This window comes from Mytilus californianus, unplaced genomic scaffold (genome assembly GCF_021869535.1).
Source record: "Mytilus californianus isolate M0D057914Y unplaced genomic scaffold, xbMytCali1.0.p SCAF_5, whole genome shotgun sequence".
Taxonomy (NCBI): Eukaryota; Metazoa; Mollusca; class Bivalvia; order Mytilida; family Mytilidae; genus Mytilus; species Mytilus californianus.
The window spans coordinates 93298250-93322357 of NW_026262701.1; the positions used below are offsets into that span (position 1 = coordinate 93298250).

At 31.9% G+C, this 24108-nt stretch overlaps 1 protein-coding gene across 1 annotated transcript; it reads right to left on the minus strand.

Moving 5' to 3' along the window:
* Positions 1-523: 523 nt before the first annotated feature.
* LOC127700227 (uncharacterized) lies at positions 524-23097 on the minus strand. The gene is made up of 7 exons (XM_052203649.1): positions 21962-23097; positions 17798-17924; positions 16568-16676; positions 13916-14114; positions 9687-9775; positions 8880-9119; positions 524-5882 (listed from the first exon to the last, which is right to left on the minus strand). Exons 1-7 carry the CDS (start codon positions 22914-22916, stop codon positions 4584-4586), a joined length of 3018 nt encoding a protein of 1005 aa, XP_052059609.1. The 5' UTR covers positions 22917-23097; the 3' UTR covers positions 524-4583.
* Between the last annotated feature and the right edge of the window lie 1011 nt (positions 23098-24108).

The window sequence follows — 24108 nt, forward strand, 5'->3', positions numbered from 1 at the left end:
GACAAACAACGATTTATGACAAAACAATCAACGAAAAAACAAATACATGTATACCACAAACAGCAACCAATAACAACCACTGAATCACAAGCTCCCAACTTTGGACAGGCACATATAAAATCTGGGGAGGTAATCATGTTCATAAGTGCTCAACCCTCCCCTAACATTGGACAGTGGTATAACAGCACAACATAATCATAAACTGTAGACTGTGACAATTGAAACTTCACCAAAACTTCTTATTCATACACTTTGTAAAAAAAGGAAGAAGACTTACATTACCATGGACAAAAGAACAAAGAGGGCACACACTGACAAACTGATAATGATTACCATCATTACTATTATTTGATTTTTTGTTGAAAGTCTTTAAGATCAAGGTCTAAATACAAAAATTTAACTATACCCTTAAACTTCTTAGTTGTTCAGAATATGCATGAAATATTTGATGCTTCAGATTAATAAGGAACAAGCAATCAAATTTATTACAAGAGGAAATGAGTGATAATAAATAACAAATATGTTAATAATGTACATTTAATGATGCAATAACAAAATTCAAATGCAACAAAAATGCTGCCAACAAATTAATGGTTTAAAACCAGACATAAAACACATTCTAGCACACTATGGAAGTAAATCTGGTAATATATATATACATGTATATATATATATATATATATGGGTCATATATATAAGTAAAGATATGTTAATCATTTCATATGGCAGTTATCTTAAACTATCTGATTAAAAATATGATCAAACCTAACGGTAGGTCTAACAATCTTACCAGTTTATAAGTAAGTCATTACCAGACTGGTAAGTCTACTATGCTTATCATTACCAAACTCGTAAGCAGTAACATGTTTATGTCATGATATAAAAGCGTAAGCAGCTAATCAAGTTGTAACTTCTTAAAGGGGCATTAGCTATGAGATTGAACAAAAAAAATTTTTGTTCAATCATTAATGAAAGTGAAATAGTGAAATAATAATTCGCTTTTCACAGTCAGTTTAGTTCAATTTTGTCAAAATAAGATAAGAAACATCGCTGATGAATTATTCACTTGCTAGTTGCAAGTGAATAATTCGACCTCATTGAATCCGTATTCATGTGACCTTCAATTTAACCCCTTAGCTAGAGATGGGTTATGCCTGAATTAGTTCAGTTATTGAAAGGAAAAGAATGTCAACAATGAAAGTGAAACAAGGGTAAACCATTTGATTGACTAATTCGATCCACAAAAACTCATTCTTAAACAGGTAAAAACGATGATTAACATATATTTTTAACCTATAATATGAAATCAAACAGACCTAGGAAAATCCAGTTGCACGAGTTCACTATCTATTTATATCTATATTTATGTTTATATCGGGTTATATGACTGTCGGTAGTCTTCGGAGGTCACCTCGATGGTTAATTAGATGGCGTCTAGACTAAAATACACACGAAATGATGATACATATTATCAAGCCCATGCATTGTAAATTGTTTATTTTAGACTTTTTATAATTTAGATATACGTTTTAGTATGTTATAAATCAAATATGAGAATAAGAGTCAAATCGGTGAACATGAATTTGACAGCTAATGCCCCTTTAATCAGAATAAAACAACATTGTGTGCACATTAGATAACTTGCACACAATAATGTAATCAAGAAATAAAGAACAGTTTCCTTTGTAATTTAAATAAATCATTTAAATGATTATCTCTTCGTTTTCCCTCTCTCTAAATATAAACACGTAACTACAAAAATGCAAGAAATCCATGGGAATAAATCTTAAAGATTCTAGAAATTTAAAATGCTGAGTATGAAAAGGCTTTTATTTAGGTTATCATAAAATTATTTCTAATTATAAATTTCTGTCAACTTTCATTTACTCTTATACCAACATCATACATCTCCTAGTCAATCATACATTTCATTTTTAATGTGATGATTATGCATCTAGACTAATGTGTTATAAGTATTCTATTCTATAAGAATCTTCAACTTAACATTAATAAACCTTTAACCATCAGTGAGAACTGTCTGGCAAGAAAACTATTTATAAATTAACTAAGCATGTAATAAACTTTTCTAAGAAGCAAAGTTAAAACTGCTGCAATGAAAATCATTGGTCCAGTCTTTTGAAGTTTTTAAATGGTCTTTTGAATTCTTATTGATAAAAAAAAACTAATACAAGGTCTTACATTTGTCAGACCCAGCAAGACCCTCATGGGTAGTCACGGTTGTAAAACACCCTATTTGATGAAAGACCTTATTTGGGGAATACAAATTCTAATTCATATAGCTGTAAATTCAGAAATTATTGCGTGCATTTATTATTGCGATTTTTGAAGAATGGACAAAAATGCAAGATTAATTATTGCGATTTCAGGGAAATGTGCATTAAGATATATGGATTAGATACCAGAATGTGAGATCTTATTATCGAGATGCTCACCCAGTCACATTATTCGCATTAATAAAAACCTCACAAAAATTTCTGAATTTACAGTACTTTTATTCATGGCAGTGCCATTGTTGCAATTTTATAAACTATCAAGAAATAAACAAGATTTAGTAAATTTGCATACAAAAAAGTGAAACATTATGTGAAACTGTGTGAACTGAAATCTAAAACTTGTTTAGGGACCTAAGGACTGTCTGAAATAACAATGTATGGGCACTTTTTTAAAAACCTTACCAATCTATATAAAACTCATAAGGATTCCTTTAAGAGAATATGCAACCCAGACATATCTTATTTTTTAAAAGCCCCCCTAAATACTAAGCTTAATTTCATTTGGAAGATGAACTTAGTTTTTCATCAACCCTCTCCTCTCTATACATTTATTGAAACCATATTCATCTCATTTATTATATAAATTTGATCTGAACAAAGCATAACAAATTGTAACCAGTATATCAAGGAAAGAATTTGTTAAAATAATAGAAAACCTGTAAGACATCAGTATTGATGTAGACATTTCATTACATGAACATAAAATTTTAATATCTAAGACGATAAAGGAAGTTTTATGTCCCACTTTTGTAAATCAATCTCTGATCGGTAATCATTAACCACTTCAGAAATCAATTCTACATCAGCATTGCAATTGGTATCATCTTTTCCTTCCACATACATGTAAATTTTGTATATTATTATAACAGTTGCATTTCAAAGGGTTTAGCTGTATTAAATTTCAATGTTGCTGGCATCAATCTAACATTTAATAGCTCAAAATTAGTTGCTCTGTAAATTTGCAACCATCAAAGCTACAACTGATATCCACAAATTTAAGAATAAAACAGATTTTTATTTGTGTCCTTATTCCAACCAGTTATGTTAAGAGTGCAGAGTTTACAGATTTTCTGTGTAACACATTATGCATAATACATGTAATACATTCATTCTGATGTACAAAAAGATGACGTTCACTTTCACTTTCTAACTACATGTACAAGTAAAACCTTATAACATATATAACTGTAAATCTTATGCAACTGTACAAGAACAATCTTCATTTATAAAAAATATTTATAAAGAATATTATCATTTTTTTAAACAAAAACAATAACTCCTTGTTTAAAAATAACAAAAACAATATAGTTGGGCCAAATTGTTTAACTCAGGTTACTGCAGGTTTTGATACAGGAAAAATATACACCGCTTTTGCTAGTGAATATATAATTTGTTTGCTTTTAATGGTAAAAATGCTTTAACTTTAACAGAATTTAAAACATGTTAAATGACGTCATGGCAGAGATTTTTATGGCATAAGCAAATTGCACTTTACACAATTTTTTGACAAGCAGAAAAGATATATCAATCTTGCTGAAATCAATCTTACATTTTATTGTCACAGATATATTCTTGTTCAAAGAGGTCATTTGTTGCATGTTAAGTATATGTATTATTAAAGATCTATTTTGCCAAACAGTCGAATGTGGTTGTTTCTATACATCAATGTATTTTTTTGTTGCCAAAAAGTGACCTGGATATATCCTGGAATACTTGAATTTTCTAATTTCTTTTAACTATCAGATGCACAACATTATTATGCTAAAATTACAACAATCAAGCTGTTTTCGTCTGAGCCATTTTGATTTCTAGATCAACAGATAACAATTAAAATGCTTTTGTAGCAATTTAAATAGCACAGACCACTTGCAACAAAAATAGTAACTTATAAAAAAAAAAAAATGCTTTTTCAACAGTAAATTAAGGCAGTACTGAAATGTGGATTCAAAAATTAAGGAAAGTGAGAGCAGAAGGCTTGAAGCATTGATGAAGTTCTATTGTAATTACAGTTCTGCCACTCTTTTCACAAAAAATCCCATGATTAAAAATAATTGTATGTTATGCTGAAATATACATTAATTTTTCAAGTGTTTTTACTCCGAACATCTTTTTGTGAAAAGAGCCACAGACTATTTCAATCATCCGATTAAGTTCAAACAAAAAAGATGATTACCGATATAATGGCAACTATGAGTATGAACTGTAAGAATTTGAATAAAAAAAACTGACAAAAATTAAAAATAGTTTAGAATGCCACAAAAATCTTTTATACATAAAGATGAAAAATCACTATGAGGTGTTGCTGCTATCTTTCCCAGTGCTTAAGTTTAATGGTTTATTTTGTTTTGCTTGAAGCATCTGAAGTAGAGTTGCCTGTAACGATGATGAAACATTTGTCACTCGCCCGAGCTGGTTCATTGCAGCATGACCAACTGCCTTGCCAGTTTTTGTTGTACTATTTAATGAATTATCAGGAGTACTACTCCTGGATTCTGACACCTCCATTGGCTCTTCAACTCTTGTATTGTCCACAACTTTCTGTTTCTTTTCAGTCATTTTTCCAGCGTCATTATTTTTTACATTCAGTAATTGCTGTAACACAGCATGCTTAGTTTTAGTCTTTTCCTTTGACTTTTCGTTCCCTTTATTAGAATTAGCGGTATCCTTTTTGCTCTCATTGGTACTTCCATTTTTAACTACTTTTAAATCAAGTGGGCCTTTCTTAGGCATGTCATTTTCAATCATGCTATTATTAGTATCCATACTAGTTTTTGACTTGTCATTTTCAATCATATTATTTTTAGCAGGACTTGGTTCCAAGCTTTTATTTTGGGTATTCAGAAGATTAGCACTTATAGCATTGAGTAAAATATTGGAAAGATTCATGCCAGTCACATTTTGCAATGGTACACTCTGTGTTATATTATTTTGCACTGATACACTTGGCTGTGTACTGTTTGGTATGGATACACTTTGTGGTGAACTGTTTTGTACCAACACATTTTGTGGTACACTGTTTTGTTTGGATACACTTGGAGAAGCAGCATTCTGTACAATTGGACTTTGTAAATTAGCATTCTGCACTGCATTCCGCAGTAATGTATTCTGTAATGACTCACGTTGCAACAAAGCATTTTGAACTGGTAAATTCCCTACACTTGGTAAAGAGGTAGGAGAACTTGGAGCAATGCCAGCAGCCTGTTGTAATTTTTGCATAGTCAGTAGAGATAACATTGTACTTTGAAGTTTCTCCAATAATTCCCTGGGAATCAGAACCTGATTTTGCTGTTCTGGGACGGCTACTTCTAGTTTATTTTCCTGAATGCCATTTTCTACAGGTTTCATGTCTTCCTCTGTTTTTGTACTTTCTTCTATTTCCATTTTCTCTTGTTTGCTCTCTGTATCTTGTTTATTAGAGTCTTTTTCTTTTTTACCATCTGTACTTCTTGCTCGTTTTCTCATGACTGAGAAAGACTGTAATGAGTCATTAGAATCAGAGTTTGTTAACTGTTGGAAATCTACCAATGTTGGTTTACTATCTACACCTTGAATCAGATGTGATTTACTTGGAATGCGTGGAATAGGAACCTAAAAAGAATCAGCAACATTATTCATCACAATATAAGCCTATATGTTTTTTCATTTGATTAATACATGTATCAGAGCTACTAAAATGATAAAGAAAAAAGATACAGTTGCTATGACAATTTAAAGAAATACAGGGAAACTGAATAATGTAAATTCAGAACAATTTTTGCGATGTTTTTATTATTGCCAAAATTACTACAGAATAGGGATCCCAAAAATTAATAAAATGCTCCGCAGGGCGCAGCTTGATACGACCGCAGAGGTTGAACCCTGAACAGTTGGGGCAAGTATGGACACAACATTCAAGCTTGATACAGCTCTGAATTTGGATTGTGATTAAATATTTGACACAGCATAGGTTTCTGACACAGAATGAATGTGGTCTAAGAACTTAAAAATTTTAAATTGGACATTCACCTATTATGGTCCAATATCCAAAATCTAATTACATGGTTAGATTCAGCATATCAAAGAACCCCAAGAATTCAATTTTTGATGAAATCAAACAAAGTTTAATTTTGGACCCCGATTTGGACCAACTTGAAAACTGGGCCCATAATCAATAATCTAAATACATGTTTAGATTCAGCATATCAAAGAACCCTAAAAATTCAATTTTTGTTAAAATCAAACTAAGTTTAATTTTGGACCCTTTGGACCTTAATGTAGACCAATTTGAAAACGAAACCAAAAATTAAGAATCTAAATACACGGCTAGATTCGTCATATCAAAGAACCCCAATAATTCAATTTTTGACGAAATCAAACAAAGTTAAATTTTGGACCCTTTGGACCTCAATGTGGACCAATTTAAAAATGGGGCCCAAAATCAAAAAACTTAATACAGGGTTAGATTCAGCATATTAAAGAACCCCAAGTTTTCAAGAATAAAACCCCATTGAAATTGATCAAGAAATAAGCAATTTATACGAAGTATCTTCTTTTGCACAATACTGTGCAATTGAATATTTCTTGCTATTGCGCAATACTGTACAATTGACAATTTCTTGCTATTGCGCAATATTGTGCTATTGCGCAATACTGTGCAATTGAAGATTTCTTGCTATTGCGCAATACTGTGCAATTGAAGATTTCTTGCTATTGTGCAATACTGTGCAATTGAAAATTTCTTGCTATTGCACAATATTTATTATATAATAACTTACACATCCTGTTTGGTGTGTATCTCCTACCATATCATTATTATTTGCTTTTAAATATAAATCAGAAATAACCAACTTAAAATGGAAAATTTTAAAAGAAAAAAAAAAAGGAAAAAAAGAAAAAAAAAGAAAAAAAAAAATCCCCCCCCCAAATTTTTTGAACCCCCTTATGATTCATCACCCCCACACTCAATCCCAGCCTTCCCTTTGTGGTATGGTACCTTGCAGTACAATTTCAGAGACATCCATACACTTGAACACAAGTTATTGTCTGGAAACTAGAAAAATGCTTATTTTTGGCCCCTTTTTGGCCCCCCAATTCCTAAACATTTCGGGCAATCACCCCCAAACTCAATTCCAGCTTTCCCTTTGTGATATGGAACCTTGTAGTACAATTTCAGAAATATCCAAACACTTACACACAAGTTATTGTCATGAAACTAGAAAAATGCTTGTTTTTTGCCCCTTTTTTGGCCCCTAATTCCTAAAATTTTGAGGCAATTACCCCCAAAATCAATCCAAGCATTCCCTTTGTGATATGGAACCTTGTGGTACAATGTCAGAGAGATCCATTCTCTTACACACAAGTTATTGTCTGGAAGTTACAAAAATGCTTATTTTTGGCCCCTTTTTGCTTAACTTTGGTACCATAACCCCCAAAATCAATCCCAACCTTCCTTTCGTGGTATAGAACCTTATGGTAAAATTTCATGGAGATCCATTCACTTAAACTAAAGTTAGAGTGCGAAAACCAAAGTGTCTTCGGACGACACCGGACGACGCCAGACGACGACGACGACAATGCCTACGTCATACCAATATACGACCAAAAAATTTTTAATTTTTGCGGTCGTATAAAAACTTGCATTCTTCATTCTGAAAGCATTATTTTATGAAGCATTTACTGAATTCCATATTTCTGAAGCATTATTTTATGAAGCATTTACTGAATTCCATATAACTAATACCATATTTTTGTCCATTCTTAAAACATTTGAATAAAAAAAATTCACACAAAAATTTCTAAATTTCCAGTATCACTTTAAGCACTGATTGTCTTCTTTGTATATTAGCTGACATGTCACTAAGACACCAAAATCAATGAATCTACCATCATAGATTAAACACATCTTGATTTAAATGTATATGTAGATTATTATACATATTTTTCCACATCAGTTCTGATATCATTCCCAGACTTCTATATGACTCAACCTAGCCAAGAGAGTCTGATATGGGTTGAAAGATGGTATCAGGAATGATTCAGAAAATAGTAAAAATTTAGTTTATCATGCATTTATGACTTATAATGGTTTGCTACATCAGCCATGATTAAATTCATATAATGAACTTAAATATTTATGTCCAGTTGATTTAGCCCAGTAACTTTTACCGTATATAATTTTTCCTATAAATGTAAGATCAGCTATGTTCATGTAAATGGAGTCAAGGGAATGAAAAGTCAAAGAAAAAGACTAAAACTAAGCATGCTGTGCTACAGCGCTCATAAACATGTTTAACCCGCCACATTCTCTATGTGCCTGTCCCAAGTCAGGAGCCTGTAGTTCAGTGGTTGTTGTTGGTTCACGTTTGTCATATTTGTTTTTTTAAATTGTTTTGTTATAAATTAGGCCATTAGTTTTCTCAATTAAACAGTTTCATATTTTTCATGTGGGGGCCTTTTTGAACGTTTGAACTTTGGTGGATAGTTGTCTCATTGGACATCATACCACATCTCCTTATTTTTTTATCAAAAAGCGTGATTGCCTTACAAAACTGTACAAATATCTTCAATGATAAAAGACAATATAACATATCAGTGAAAATTGTATACCTTTTTGACAGGTGTTCCTTTTTCTCTTTCCTTCATCTCCAGATAAGCTTTGGAATCCATACATCTCAGAAGCATGGAAGCTATTTCATGGAAGCCTCTGGCTTGGGCAGCCATTACAGCAGTAACACTAGCATAGTTAGGGAGATCTAAATTTGCTCCCACTTTCTGAAACAACTCAACCATAGGTATGAGGTTACCTTCAACTGAATAAAACAATGGAGTTCTTCCACTTTTACCATCCTGAAATATTTTAATCAATTGGTTAGAGGCAGCACGCTTATTTTTTTTCTTGATGGTATATTGTATGACATGAAATGCTCTTCAATTTCATACTTGATTTGGCCTTTCTATTTTTTTGATACCAGCATCACTGATGAGCCTGCTGTAGATGAAACACTCATCTTGCATACAAATTAGAAGCCTGGTCTCTTTGGTCGGTTTTTTGATTATAGGAGTAATCTCCAGTCTGGCTGTTTTGTACTATTTGCAATGTAAGATGATCTAGTTAAAAGGTAATTTTTTTCTTTTTTCTAATACCAACTTCCCTCATTACTACATTGTAGCTATATATAGTCAATAGACTTTTCTTTTTACTCACTAATAACCCCCAAAGTATTTGTACATCTTAGTTTTCTGTAAATAGGATTTAAACCTGCACTGCCAATAAATTTGACCTTTTTTTTAACTCTCCAAACTTCTGACTCTTGGCATTCCTGATAATTTAATCAAGAAAAGTGCTCAAAGTGTAGCAGATCTGATATGTTTAGTTTCGATGTATATAGGTTTATACATATTTAAACTTATTACCTGAATGTTGACATCAGCTCTCTCAGCCAGCAGAAATCTGACAATTTCCATGTTACTTCTCATTACAGCTATGTGAATAGGTGCCAGACCTGTAAATATTATAATAGGTGATATATTAATAACCAAGAGGATTTTTTTCATTTCAAACTGGAATAAAATGCTCCGCAGGGCGCAGCTTGATACGACCGCAGAGGTCGAACCCTGAACAGGTTGGGCAAGTATGGACACAACATTCAAGCTTGATACAGCTCTGAATTTGGATTGTGATTAAATATTTGACACAGCATAGGTTTCTGACACAGAATGAATGTGGTCTAAGAAATTAAAAATTTTAAATTGGACATTCACCTATTATGGTCCAATATCCAAAATCTAAATACATGGTTAGATTCAGCATATCAAAGAACCCCAAGAATTCAATTTTTGATGAAATCAAACAAAGTTTAATTTTGGACCCTTTTGACCTCAATGTGGACAAAGTTGATAACGGGGCCCAAAAATCAAAAATCTAAATACATGGTTAGATTCAGCATATCAAAGAACCCCATATATTCAATTTTTGTTGAAATCAAACAAAGTTTAATTTTGGACCTCGATTTGGACCAACTTGAAAACTGGGCCCATAATCAAAAATCTAAATACATGTTTAGATTCAGCATATCAAAGACCCCTAAGAATTCAATTTTTGTTAAAATCAAACTAAGTTTAATTTTGGACCCTTTGGACCTTAATGTAGACCAATTTGAAAAAGGAACCAAAAATTAAGAATCTAAATACACGGTTAGATTCGGCATATCAAAGAACCCCAATAATTCAATTTTTGATGAAATCAAACAAAGTTTAATTTTGGACCCTTTGGACCTCAATGTGGACCAATTTAAAAACGGGACCCAAAATCCAAAAACTAAATACACGGTTAGATTCAGCATATTAAAGAACCCCAAGAATTCAAGAATAAAACCCCATGGAAATTGGTCAAGAAATAAGCAATTTATACGAAGTATCTTCTTTTGCACAATACTGTGCAATTAAATATTTCTTGCTATTGCGCAATACTGTACAATTGACAATTTCTTGCTATTGCGCAATATTGTGCTATTGGATATTTCTTGCTATTGCGCAATACTGTGCAATTGAAGATTTCTTGCTATTGCGCAATACTGTGCAATTGAAGATTTCTTGCTATTGTGCAATACTGTGCAATTGAAAATTTCTTGCTATTGCACAATACTTATTATATAATAATTTACACATCCTGTTTGGTATGTATCTCCTACCATATCATTATTATTTGCTTTTAAATATAAATCAGAAATAACCAACTTAAAATGGAAAATTTTAAAAGAAAAAAAAAAAGGAAAAAAAAAAATCCCCACCCCCAAATTTTTGAACCCCCTTATGATTCATCACCCCCAAACTCAATCCCAGCCTTCCCTTTGCGGTATGGTACCTTGCAGTACAATTTCAGAGATCCATAACACAAGTTATTGTCTGGAAAATAGAATAAACTACTTCGCTGAGCGCAGCTAGATACGCCCGCAGAGGTCCAACCCTGAACAGTTGGGGCAAAAATGGACACAATATTCAAGCTTGATACAGGTCTGAATTTGGATTGTAATTAAATATTTGACATATCATAGGTTTCTGAATAAATGTAACCTTGAAATTGGTTATATGAATTGAATTTATATTCAACTAAAGATTTCTTGCTGTTGTGCAATACACTATGCTGTTGTGCAATACTTAGTAAATCTGTTGTCATACTATAAACAAATAAAATTTATAAAATTCTAAAGGGAGCTTACATCAATAGATATAATCAATTCACCAAAGTTTCTTAAGAATTGCTGAAAGCATTTTTGAGTTATTGTCTGAAAACTGGAAAATCCCTCCTTTTTTAATGAATAAAACCCCATAACTCGGAAATGTTAAATCTAAAATTTATAAAATTCTAAAGGGAGCTTACATCAATAGATATCAACAATTCATCAAAGTTTCATGAGAACTGCTGAAAGCATTTTTGAGTTATTGTCCGAAAACTGGAAAATCCCCCTTTTTTTTTATGAATAAAACCCCGTAACTTGGAAACGTAAAATTTAAAATTTATAAAAATCAAAAGGGAGCTCATGTCAATAGATATAAACAATTAACCAAAATTTCTTACAAGTTGGTGAAAGCAATCTTGAGTTATTGTCCGAAAACTGGAAAATCCCCCTTTTTTTAATGAATAAAACCCCATAACTCCCAAACGTAAAATCTAAAATTTACAAAAAACGAAAGGGAGCTCATGTCAATAGATATAAACAATTCACCAAAGTTTTATGCAAATTGGTTACAGCGTTTTTGAGTTAATGTCCGACATGTTGACGACGGACGGACAGACAACGGTATACCATAATACGTCCCGTAAACGGGCGTATAAAAATGTGTTTTTTGCCCCTAATTCCTAAAATATTGAGGCAATTACCCCCATCATCAATCCCAGCCTTCCCTTTGTGGTATGGTACCTTGCAGTACAATTTCAGAGAGATCCATACACTTGAACACAAGTTATTGTCTGGAAACTAGAAAAATGCTTATTTTTGGCCCCTTTTTGGCCCTCAATTCCTAAACGTTTCGGCAATTACCCCCAAACTCAATTCCAGCTTTCCCTTTGTGATATGGAACCTTGTAGTACAATTTCAGAAAGATCCATACACTTACACACAAGTTATTGTCATGAAACTAGAAAAATGCTTGTTTTTTGCCCCTTTTTTGGCCCCTAATTCCTAAAATTTTGAGGCAATTACCCCCAAAATCAATCCCAGCATTCCTTTTGTGATATGGAACCTTGTGGTACAATGTCAGAGAGATCCATACACTAACACACAAGTTATGTCTGGAAATTACAAAAATGCTTATTTTTGGCCCCTTTTTGGCCCCTAATTCCTTTACTGTTGGTACCATAACCCCCAAAATCAGTCCCAACCTTCCTTTTGTGGTATTGAACCTTGTGGTAAAATTTCATAGAGATCCATTCACTTAAACTAAAGTTAGAGTGCGAAAACCAATGTGTCTTCGGACGACACCGGACGACAACGACAACGTCGACGCCATTGTCATACCAATATACGACCACAAAAATTTTTTTGCGGTCGTATAAAAAAAAGTGTAGAATGGTATATGAATCAACAGAAGAGCAATACATATAGAATAATGGCATTTTTGTTTTGATACTATCATATTGAGTTTATCAACAAGAATTATAATATTAACTTAAGCAAGCTAATATTCAAGCTGATAAAGTCAGCATTCAAAAATAAAATGTAATTATTCTTTTCATTAGCAATTTTTCTTTTAAACAATATTTTTTTAAGGTAGAATAAGAAATTACACAAAGCAGATGAAAAAACTCTTTTACGCATACAAAACATTGTGATAGCTGTTTAGTTTTGTGAATGATGTTGCATGCATTTCATTGATAAATTGATGAGAAGAGACTTGGAAAATGAGACTTTTCTGCAATGAACATTACATCTTTGACAATATTTGGAGGATCATGTCCAGTCTGCAATCCCAAATATATGAAGTTCTAGGATCAAAGACAAAACGTACAAATTGCTAATAAAATAACACTGCAGACAAAAAATAAATTGATCAAGATGTATCTAACAAGAAATGCAACAGATGTAAAATTTCACTGACATATTTGCAGTTGTTCAATGTTACAGAACCTGTATCTACAATAAGACAACTCATGTGATAAATAATATCAGTTCAACAAAAATTGTATTTAATTTCAAATATATATGCAGTTACAGAAAACACCACTGTCAAAGTGAAAATTTTAGTGATGGGGTTAGTTTTGCTTATTTTGCAATCACATTAAATGTGCTTAAAATATTCCCAGAGCGATAGCTTGTAGAAAGCAACAAAATTAACAGGGTGAAAAATTTTATACATTGAAATCATAAAAATAACAACCTATGAAAATATCAATGTTTACAGTATTACTGAACCTGTGAATATTGTTTTCTGCTTCTGAATGGAGATAACTCCATTTTTGATCAAATCAATTATAGAAAAGATCTCCTAATATCGTAAATTCAATGAGAAAAATGTTCATTTTTGCAATCGCATTTTTGCAAGTGGTCAAGAATTCACTATAATGAATTCCTTTATTAATTTCTAAATTTACCGTATTAATATTCTTTATCAAAAATCAAAAAGAAATTAACAGATAAACATACCATCAAAGTTTCTTGCATTGAGGTCTGGTTTCATAGTATATTTGAAGATAAGATGAAGACAGTCAACAGAGTTTGACTTGACAGCTATATGGATGCAGGTTTCTCCATTCTTATTAACCAGATTAGGATTAGCACCAGCTAGTAACAATGTATGTACTGCCTGTATAAATTTCAGCTCTACTGCTATGTGCAATGGTGTCTGTAAAAAAGTTATTGCTGTAAAATTGACTTTTTTCCCTATACATTTTTTGAAGGATGGTAAAAAATACTTTAATCTTGAGTGGTATCTTACTTTTAAATCATAGCTACACTAAATTTTATGTAGAATTATAAGAAAACCTGTTCTTTAAATGACAGTGGGTAAAATTCAATGAATGGTAAGCCCACCATCATAAATATGCTTTTGGAAAAAAAACGATTAGACTTTTCAGTTAGAAAATTAAAATAATCATAAAAATTGTAATAGAAAAAGTTGTCGATAAAGGCATTTGAAGTTTTACTAGATTAAAATAATCATAAAAATTGTTACAGAGAAATTTGTCGACAAAGGCATTTGAAGTTTTACTAACTACTGGGGAAAAAATTCTGAAAGCACAGGTCACACATTTATGTATATTATTACTATCTACTGGGGAGAAAGTTCTATAAGCACAGGTCGCACATTTATGTATATTATACTACAATGTACCTACTGGGGAGAAAGTTCTATAAGCAGAGGTCACAAATATATTTACATGTTCACTCTCTGCTGTCAATAATTGACCATTTAAATGAAAAAAGTTTCATAGGTTATACATTCAATTTTTGTAAATTGCTGTTTTTTTGCTTTTAAATTACATTTTCAATGTTTATACCAATAAATGATAATCGAATGGTATCTCAACATTTAGTTTACACTATAATGACTAAATAAATATTTTCATTCCTTAAAACTTTTGAAAAATGAAAACGGGATCAGGTGTGCAGATTCTAAGGGAGGATTTAGTGTATCCCTATCCCCAAACACAAAATCATAACCAACACTTTTTTTTAAGTTGTCAAAGTGTTAAGGAAATAAACAAAACTTCAAATCTGCTATGGTCAATTTGGTAAACATCTCTGAGACTCTCTAGACAAAAAAAAACGGAATATGTCCCAGAGTCAGGTATAAACCTCTCTGTTTCTTATTTAGAGTGCTTAAATTAGTGTGAGATGTAAATTTAAAAACAATTGTTCTTTTCTGAGTTGAAAGTTGTTAATTTTCTTCTTCAGTTATTATGGTGAGTAAAATTTGTCCTTTTTATCTTTGGAAGTATAAAATATATACATGTGCATGTATGAGACAGGTTATCTTTTTGAGTGGAGAAAAGACGTTTCATGTCAAAAAGTTAGGGCATAAAAATCCCCAGACACAGTACATGTCAAAATAAAATGCTCCATTGGGCACAGCTTGACAGACTGCAGAGGTCGAACCCTGAACAGTTGGGGCAAGAATGGACACTACATTCAAGCTTGATACAGCTCTGAATTTGGATTGTGATTAAATATTTGACACAGAATGAATGTGGTCAAAGAACTGAAAAATTTTGATTTGAACTTTAACCTATTATGGTCCAATATCCAAAATATAAAATTGAGAATGGAAATGGGGAGTATGTCAAAGAGACAACAACCCGACCAAAGAGCAGACAACAGATGAAGGCCACCAATGGGTCTTCAACGCAGCGAGAAAATCAATCAGGAGGTGGTCCTCAGCTGGCCCCTAAATAAAATTGTGTACCGGTACTAGTTCAGTGAAAATGGACGTCATACTAAACTCCAAAACATATAAATGAACTAAAATTAAAAAACATACAAGACTAACAAAGGCCAGAGGCTCCTGACTTGGGACAGGCGCAAAAATGCTGCTGGGTTAAACATGTTTTGTGAGATCTCAACCCTCCCCCTATAAATACATGGTTAGATTCATCATATCCAAGTACACCAAGAATTTGATTAATCTATCTATTAATGGGCAATATTAGCTAAGTTTTAAATGGGGTTCTCTACATCAAAAAAAATAAATATATATAGCATATTGAAAATTAATTTATACAGAATAACAAAAAAATCTACCACGAAGTTCTTCAAAAAATTTACCAAAAAAATGAAGAAACAATTTCCAATATATCATTTATCATTACTTTAATACATGAAAAATCTATATACCTTTTTTCAAAATATCTAATAATGAACTTTCAAAACATGAAAATCATAGTTTTTTTGTCCCTTCTTGGCCCTTAATTCCTAAACGGATTGGGCCATAACTCCACAATTAATCCCAACCTTCCTTTTGAGATATATGGAACCTTGTGGTACTATTTTATATTGATCTATACTCTTATACTCAAGTTATTGTCCCGAAACAAAAAAAATGCTTGTTTTTGGCCCCTAATTCCTAAACAGTTTAGGCAATAACCCCCAAAATCAATCCCAACCTTCCTTTGGTGGTAAGGAACCTTGTGGAACAATTTCATGGAGATCCATACTCTTATACTCAAGTTGGAAACCAAATGATTTTGGACAAAGACACTGACAATGTCATTACATTTTACGATCCTATAAAAAGATTGGTGTGGCCTTAGATGCATTGTACATACAGAAATGTGAAACAAATTAAGAAATAACATTAACCTGCTGTGCTTTGTTGAATTTGTCAACACTTTTACCAGATATACTCATCAAATGTACAAACTTTTGGACCATAACAATATTCTCATGAACAACAGCTATATGTAGTGGTCTGAAAGTATAATAAAATACATTTATACATACAATAGACCATGAAAATGTTTTCTTGTGTACTATAGTGATGTGTATAAAAGTTCAGATTGTATAAAAACACAAATGTATAATTAAGCGAACTTATATATTATATGGACTATCCCAAGTCAGGAACCTGTAATTCAGTGGTTGTCGTTTGTTGCTTTGTTACATATTTGTTTTTTGTTCATTATTTTGTATATAAATTAGGCCGTTAGTTTTCTCGTTTGAATTGTTTTACATTTGTCATTTCAGGGCCTTTTATAGCTGACTATGCGGTATGGGCTTTGCTCATTGTTGAAGGCCATATGGTGACCTATAATTGTTAATTTTTGTGTCATTTGGTCTCTTGTGGAGAGTTGTCTCATTGGCAATCCTACCACATCTTCTTTTTATAATAACAAATTCTAATGTGCCATGGTTTTGTGCAATGGTTTTGTGCAATAATGTTCTTGGAATTAATGAACAAAGTCAATGTACATGATAATTTTTTCTTATTGACAATTAATAAATCTATGTAAAGGTTTTCATACATGAGTTTCAATTCATGTACAAGCAATGCTAATTCTGAAAAATCAATATTGTTTATCCTTTCAAATATATTTCTGTTATTGATGACTGTTACTCTAATTCTGTTTAACCAGTATATGGCTGATCATTATGTTTCCATTTTTTACTGGAATATCAGGCATTTTTTTCATGAAGTTACAAAAAAAAAAACAGATGAGATTTTTCTTGTTTATATGATCAGTAATAAAACAATTTGCCTAGTGGTAAAGAGGTTCTGTTAAGTACAATGTATCCAGAAACTTTTTCATTTTGTTCGAGTGAAAGATAAATTCACAATCTTGTTGGTAAGATACATACTAAAAATTCAGAAATTTTTTAGTGCATTTTTTAGTGCTATTGTTGAACAACGCATGAAAATGTAAGCTTAATTATTGTGACTTAAAGAAATGCTGCAAACATACAATGCAGTAAAAAAATAATAATGAGAGTTTTATTTTTTTTCAAAACCTATTCTGTTGCAAATCTCACAATAATAAAAAACATAACACAAATTTCTAAATTTACAGTACATAAATTTCGTGTGTTACTTACAAATCACCGTCATCATCTTGCTGTAGGGCTACCTGCATCTCATTCAGTAACATCAGACTAGTAGAAGGATCTACTGCTACTGGGTTCACTCTCTCTTTTGATTCATACGCATTTTGTACAGCTGAGGCTGAAAGTGTCAAATATACTTGTAACTTGATAATAATCAATACACAAATAAATGCATGTTATAACATATATACCCGGCACACCAAATTAGGTTTTCTGAATTGAAATTTAATAAGAATTTGACTCAATAATGAGAAATTATCTATCTTTAGGCAATAGAATAAAATCTTTATAGTAAAATTATGGAAATTAAAATAGCCCTATTAACCTTCAACATCATATACTTATAGTATACCTATGTTTTAACATTGAAATACCCCCAAAGGCAATCATTTACAAGAAAATTTTGGGAGATAAAGATTTTAATTTCAATTCTGGTTATTTATTGGCCTCAGATTTTATAACTAGTTGTAAAACTACAAGGATACAGTTTTTTAGATAAATCTTTATTTCTTCTGTTTCAAAAACTGTCAACTTAAAACTTGAAACTGTGAACATGATTCAGTAAAAGTTGTGTAATTAAGTTTCTGTTCAATTATGTAATACAAGAGAAGTATTTGAAAGTATATTTCAGTGTGTTTAGACTATGTTGCTCACCCAACTACATCCTGGTTGGTGAGGTCGATTTCTCAGTAAAGAATTGGAGCAATATCAACGCACATATTAACTAAATGTTATGCAATTACTTAAATAAGCATAAGATACTAATTAAATACTTTCATAATTCTTATCAACAGCTTAAATTTGATATCTTTCCTTTTTTCATAATTCATTAATAGTAATGTCTCATACATTTTGATTCTATGGAACTATTCCTTTCTATTATATTGTTTTTATTTAAAATTAGTAGCTGTTTGATCTCATTTTTTAATTTAAGGACACATTTCTTTTCAAAGGTGGCTAATAGATGGTTAAAATTGTGCTCTATACCTTTGAATAATTGTAAGTTATTCACATGTCATAAAACACAATACATGTATATACAAATGTAGTTGCATGATGTGCCTTCAATTCAAAATTTTGCATCATATTAAAATACAATGTGATAAGATAGACCCTGCTTGGCCATGTTGGCTAAATCAAAAACAAATTCAAACCCTTAACAGATTACAAAACTGCATTTTAAACTTTTATTTTGTCTTACTGGTAAAAGCTGGTTCAGTCAGGTAAAATTTCCATGTTCAACAGATCAAAAAACTTGAAAAAAAATAATTGTTTCTGAACACGGGTAAAACTTTGCATTACATTGCTAAAATGTAAATAGAGGGTAATAGCCCTACTTTTCTTGTGAAAAAATGTTTACTATCACAATTCTAGGCCTCTCCAACCCTTTAAGAATGGCTGAAGACCTTTTTTTAATTAGGGTTGAATTTAAATAAATACTGTTTCTTTGAAAGGAATATTTGTTTATCCCCTTTCTCTGCAAAAACAACAAAATGTGGTATATAAAAGATAGATGTTAAAGCCACTAACAAAGTTATACTAACTAGACATAATTGAGATGGGAGCCATCTCTGTGGGCCCAGCTGACCTTGAACTTTGACCTAGGAAGTTGTACAAACATTATGACACACCCTCTGGTGTTGGTTAATATACATGTCAAGTATACAGTATGAAATTATAACAGTTCTCTAGATATATTGCCAAACACAATTTGTTACGGACGGACAGACTGATCACTATAGGGCGACCCCCCCCACTAAGAAGGGCCCTAATGAAAAAAAAAGATGTACCAACTAATTCTATTCAAATAAGTTGATCATGAAAATACAAAAAGTAAAAAACACATGTACATGGTTACATTTTGTACCTGCAATTACAAAACTTTTTTTTAGTAAATTAAAATAAAATTTGATTTTCATTTTAAAAATTTTGTAAAAAAACGAAGAAATTGCTGGTAATCATAACAAATTTTGCAGTAATAGCTAATAAAATGCTCCGCTGGGCATTTTTGATACGACCGCAGAGGTCGAACCCTGAAAAGTTGGGGCAAGTATGGACACAACATTCAAGCTTGATACAGCACTGAATTTGGATTGTGATTAAATATTTGACACAACATAGGTTTCTGACACAGAATGAATGTGGTCTAAGAACTTAAAAAATTTTAATTTACCTTTTCAAACCATATCATTATTATTTGCTTTTATATATAAATCAGAAATAACCAATTTAAAACGGAAAATTTTAAAGAAAAAAAAGAAAAAAAAATCCCTCCCCAAAATTTTTTGAACCCCCTTATGATTCATCACCCCCAAACTCAATCCCAGCCTTGGAACCTTTGTGGTATGGTACCTTGCAGTACAATTTCAGAGAGATCCATACACTTGAACACAAGTTATTGTCTGGAAAATAGAAAAATGCTTGTTTTTAGGCCCCTTTTTGGCCCCAAATTCCTAAACGTTTATGGCAATTACCCCCAAACTCAAACCCAGCTTTCCCTTTGTGATATGGAACCTTGTAGTACAGTTTCATAAAGATCCATACACTTACACACAAGTTATTGTCATGAAACTAGAAAAATGCTTGTTTTTTTCCCCTTTTTGGCCCCTTATTCCTAAAATTTTGAGGCAATTACCCCCAAAATCAACCCCAACCTTCCCTTTGTGGTATGGTACCTTGCAGTACAATTTCAGAGAGATCCATTCACTTGAACACAAGTTATTGTATGGAAACTAGAAAAATGCTTATTTTTGGCCCCTTTTTCCTAAACGTTTTGGGCAATTACCCCAAAACTCAATTCCAGCTTTCCCTTTGTGATATGGAACCTTGTAGTACAATTTCAGAAAGATCCATACACTTACACACAAGTTATTATCATGAAACTAGAAAAATGCTTGTTTTTTGCCCCTTATTCCTAAAATTTTGAGGCAATTACCCCCAAAATCAATCCCAGCATTCCCTTTGTGATATGGAACCTTGTGGTACAATGTCAGAGAGATCCATACACTAACACACAAGTTATGTCTGGAAGTTACAAAAATGCTTATTTTTGGCCCCTAATTCCTTAACTGTTGGTACCATAACCCCCAAAATCAATCCCAACCTTCCTTTTATGGTATTGAACCGTATGGTAAAATTTCATAGAGATCCATTCACTTAAACTAAAGTAATTGTGTGAAAACCAATGCGTCATCGGACGTTGACGACGACGCCAACGTCATACCAATATACGACCGCAAAATTTTTTTGCGGTCATATAAAAATCCATTTATGTTCATTATTTTTAAATAGTTTTGTTTCATCAAAAGGACATAAGCTGTCAAATTTGTGTTCACATTTTATAACATACTAAATTGTATATCCAAATCACAGAAAGTCTGAAATGAACAATTTACAATGCATGGACTCGATAATGTGCATCAGCCTTTTGTGTGTGCTTTAGTCTAAATGCCATCTTATGAACCATCAAGATGACCTTCTGCAAAGACCCGATATAAACATAAATATAAATATAGATAGTTAGCACATGCAATTGGATTTTTCTAGGTCTGTTTGATTTGACGTTAATATAGATTAAAAAATATGTTTATCATCGTTTTTACTCATATAAGAATGATTTTTGGTGGATCAAATCAGCTGAAATGGTTCACCCTTTGTTTTACTTTCAATGTTGACATTCTTTTCCTTTTTTTAGCTGAACACACTTATTACATGTGTAACCCATCTCCAGGTAAGGGGATAAATTGAACGTCACATGAATACAGATTCAACGAGGTTCAATTATTGACTTCATCCACTTGCAAGTCAATAATACATCAGTGATGTATTTGAGCTTATTTTGATAAATTAGGGCCAACTAACTACTTACAACTAAATATTATTTCAAAATTCTGCTTTAATTATAATCACTGATACTTTCAGAAACAAAAAAGAATCGTATTTTAATTTTTTGTCTAAATCTCAGCTAATGCCCTTTTCAAAAATGTTTTTTTTTGTACCTAAATTTTTTATATCTATATTACTTTTAAGTGTATGATGTTTTAAACAGTAGTATATTTTAAATGCTTCATTTGAATGTGTTGCAGTGTTATGAAATGTTTTGTTTCTGTAGCAATTCTTAAAACAATGAGGATATACAGAACAAAAAAGAATTACCTTCGGACTTAGCAGGATCTTGTTCTACTGATATATCATCTCCAGGAGGTTGTGCACCTTCTTCTTTATAGCCTTGTAACCTTCGTTTCTTTAAGGGCAGAGATGATTCTGATGATTCTTTAGGAGTAACTGCTGTTTTTTGTTTCAATGCCATCTGAGTTAATATTGTATCTACTGCTGACTGAGAAAGTTCGACACTTTCAGTACTAGCAAGATTAACAAGTTTAGATGCAATCTCTTTAGCAACTATGTTTTGTCCATCCACACCATCAGATTTCACTTGGAATGGCAATTTCCCAGCTAATATTTTGTTCAGGTCATTACTAGACAAGTTGTAAAGTCCATGACCTGGTTTGTTGTGATCCACTTGTATTATACATGGCTGTGCAACTAATGGCTCAATTTGTATATATGGTGGTGTCAACCCTGGTTGCTGTGCAACTTGTTCTTCAGCATTCTTTGGATCTTTATTGTGTGTTTTGGGGGTTTCAACCTTTTTCAGTTCATGGTTTGGGTTTCTTGGGTTAATTGTCAATGATAAAACCTGGTCTGGCAATTTGTTTTGTTTACTACTTGAAACAGCTAAAGTTGAAGCATATTTTGGTGATTTGTGTTTTTGTTTAATTGTTGATGCTGCGTTTTTGTCTTTTTCAGTCTGGGCCTTTTTACTTGTTGGTGTCTGGGAATTTTTAGTCGCCCTGGTTCTGGTTTTTCCCTTTTTGTTGGCGTTACTTGTTGCTGACTTGGCATTGTTTTTTGTATCAACAGGTGCACTTTTCGCTACAGTTACGTTGGAACCAATACTTAATGAAAATAATTCGTCAGAATTTGATGGCAAAAGAACCATAGATGATAAACATGACATTGCCTCCGCGGCGGCAATACGATCTGCGTGTTCTTTTTCATCGATCTTTGTCGCCTCATTTTGTTTTTTAGATTTACGTCTGGTGGCCATTTTGTGTAAATATTCAATATTAAAACTTAATGCGCGAGTGTAAATACTTATTCATTTTGTCCATATACAAATATCTTGAAACATCTGAAAATGAAACAAGTCTGGTTTTCCAGAAAATCTATCAGGCCTGGCTAGAATACATAATCTTCTTGACCTCCATGGAAAAATAAAGCATCTTGGGAAAATCCCTACAGCATGTGATCATTTAAACCAATCGAAATCTCTAGATTTTATAATTCGGGGATTTCCCTTATAGCAGATCGGACCGAGTCGTGGTACATATCTATAAATAGACTTCGCCATGTTATTCATCATACAGTTCAAACTGATTAACTGAATATATTTTTTTCCTTTTCAGATTTTTGTTTATAGTTCATCATTGCAATTAAAGGGAATAAAAACATTTCATATCTTAATTCTTTCAGTTTTATCATGTGATTATGTTGTTTGATAAAACAGGAGTTGTTCTATAAATAGGATAGGTGGTTATTTTGCTATAGTCATTTTCTTATTTCTTTTTATAGTTTTTATCTGAAAAATGCTAGCATTTAACCTGTTCTGTCCCTTACCACCTTCGCATTCAAAGTTTTCGTATTATACTAAAATCAAATGTGATATTGTTTTTTTGATAATACATGAAAAAAAAAGACATTTGTGTAAATACAAATAGCTGACCATTTATAACACAATTTAACAAAAACAAGTTATTTTCAGATAAAATGAGTTGAGAAATATACTAATCAAACTTGAAATCACCATAGATACCAGGAAAAAAAATTGTACGCCAGACGCGCGTTTGGACTACAGAAGACTCACCATTGACGCTCTAATCGAGTAAGTGAAAAAGGCCAAATAAAGTAAGAAGTTGAATGGCATTGCATGAGGCCCAAACATTCGGAAAGGTGTTGCGAAATACATCTTAGGTAATGATCTATTACTGGGGTAGAAAATCCTTAGTATTTCGAAAAAAAAAAATTTTGCAAACAGTTAATCATGTGACAATGATGAAACTACTATTGATATAAAATAAGTCTCAGTGCTTACTATATTTTTTTTATATAAAATAAGTCTCAGTGCTTGCTATAATATAATTGATATAAAATAAGTCTCAGTGCTTACTATAATATAATTGATATAAAATAAGCCTCAGTGCTTACTATAATATAATTGATATAAAATAAGTCTCAGTGCT

Coding starts and splice junctions, on each gene's coding strand:
- LOC127700227 (XM_052203649.1), bottom strand. CDS start 22,916: ATGGCCACCAGACGTAAATCTAAAAAACAAAATGAGGCGACAAAGATC. Junction 17,925..21,961: donor AGATCCTGCTAAGTCCGAAG/GTAATTCTTTTT, acceptor TGACACTTTCAG/CCTCAGCTGTACAAAATGCG. Junction 5,883..8,879: donor AAGGAACACCTGTCAAAAAG/GTATACAATTTT, acceptor GATTCTTTTTAG/GTTCCTATTCCACGCATTCC.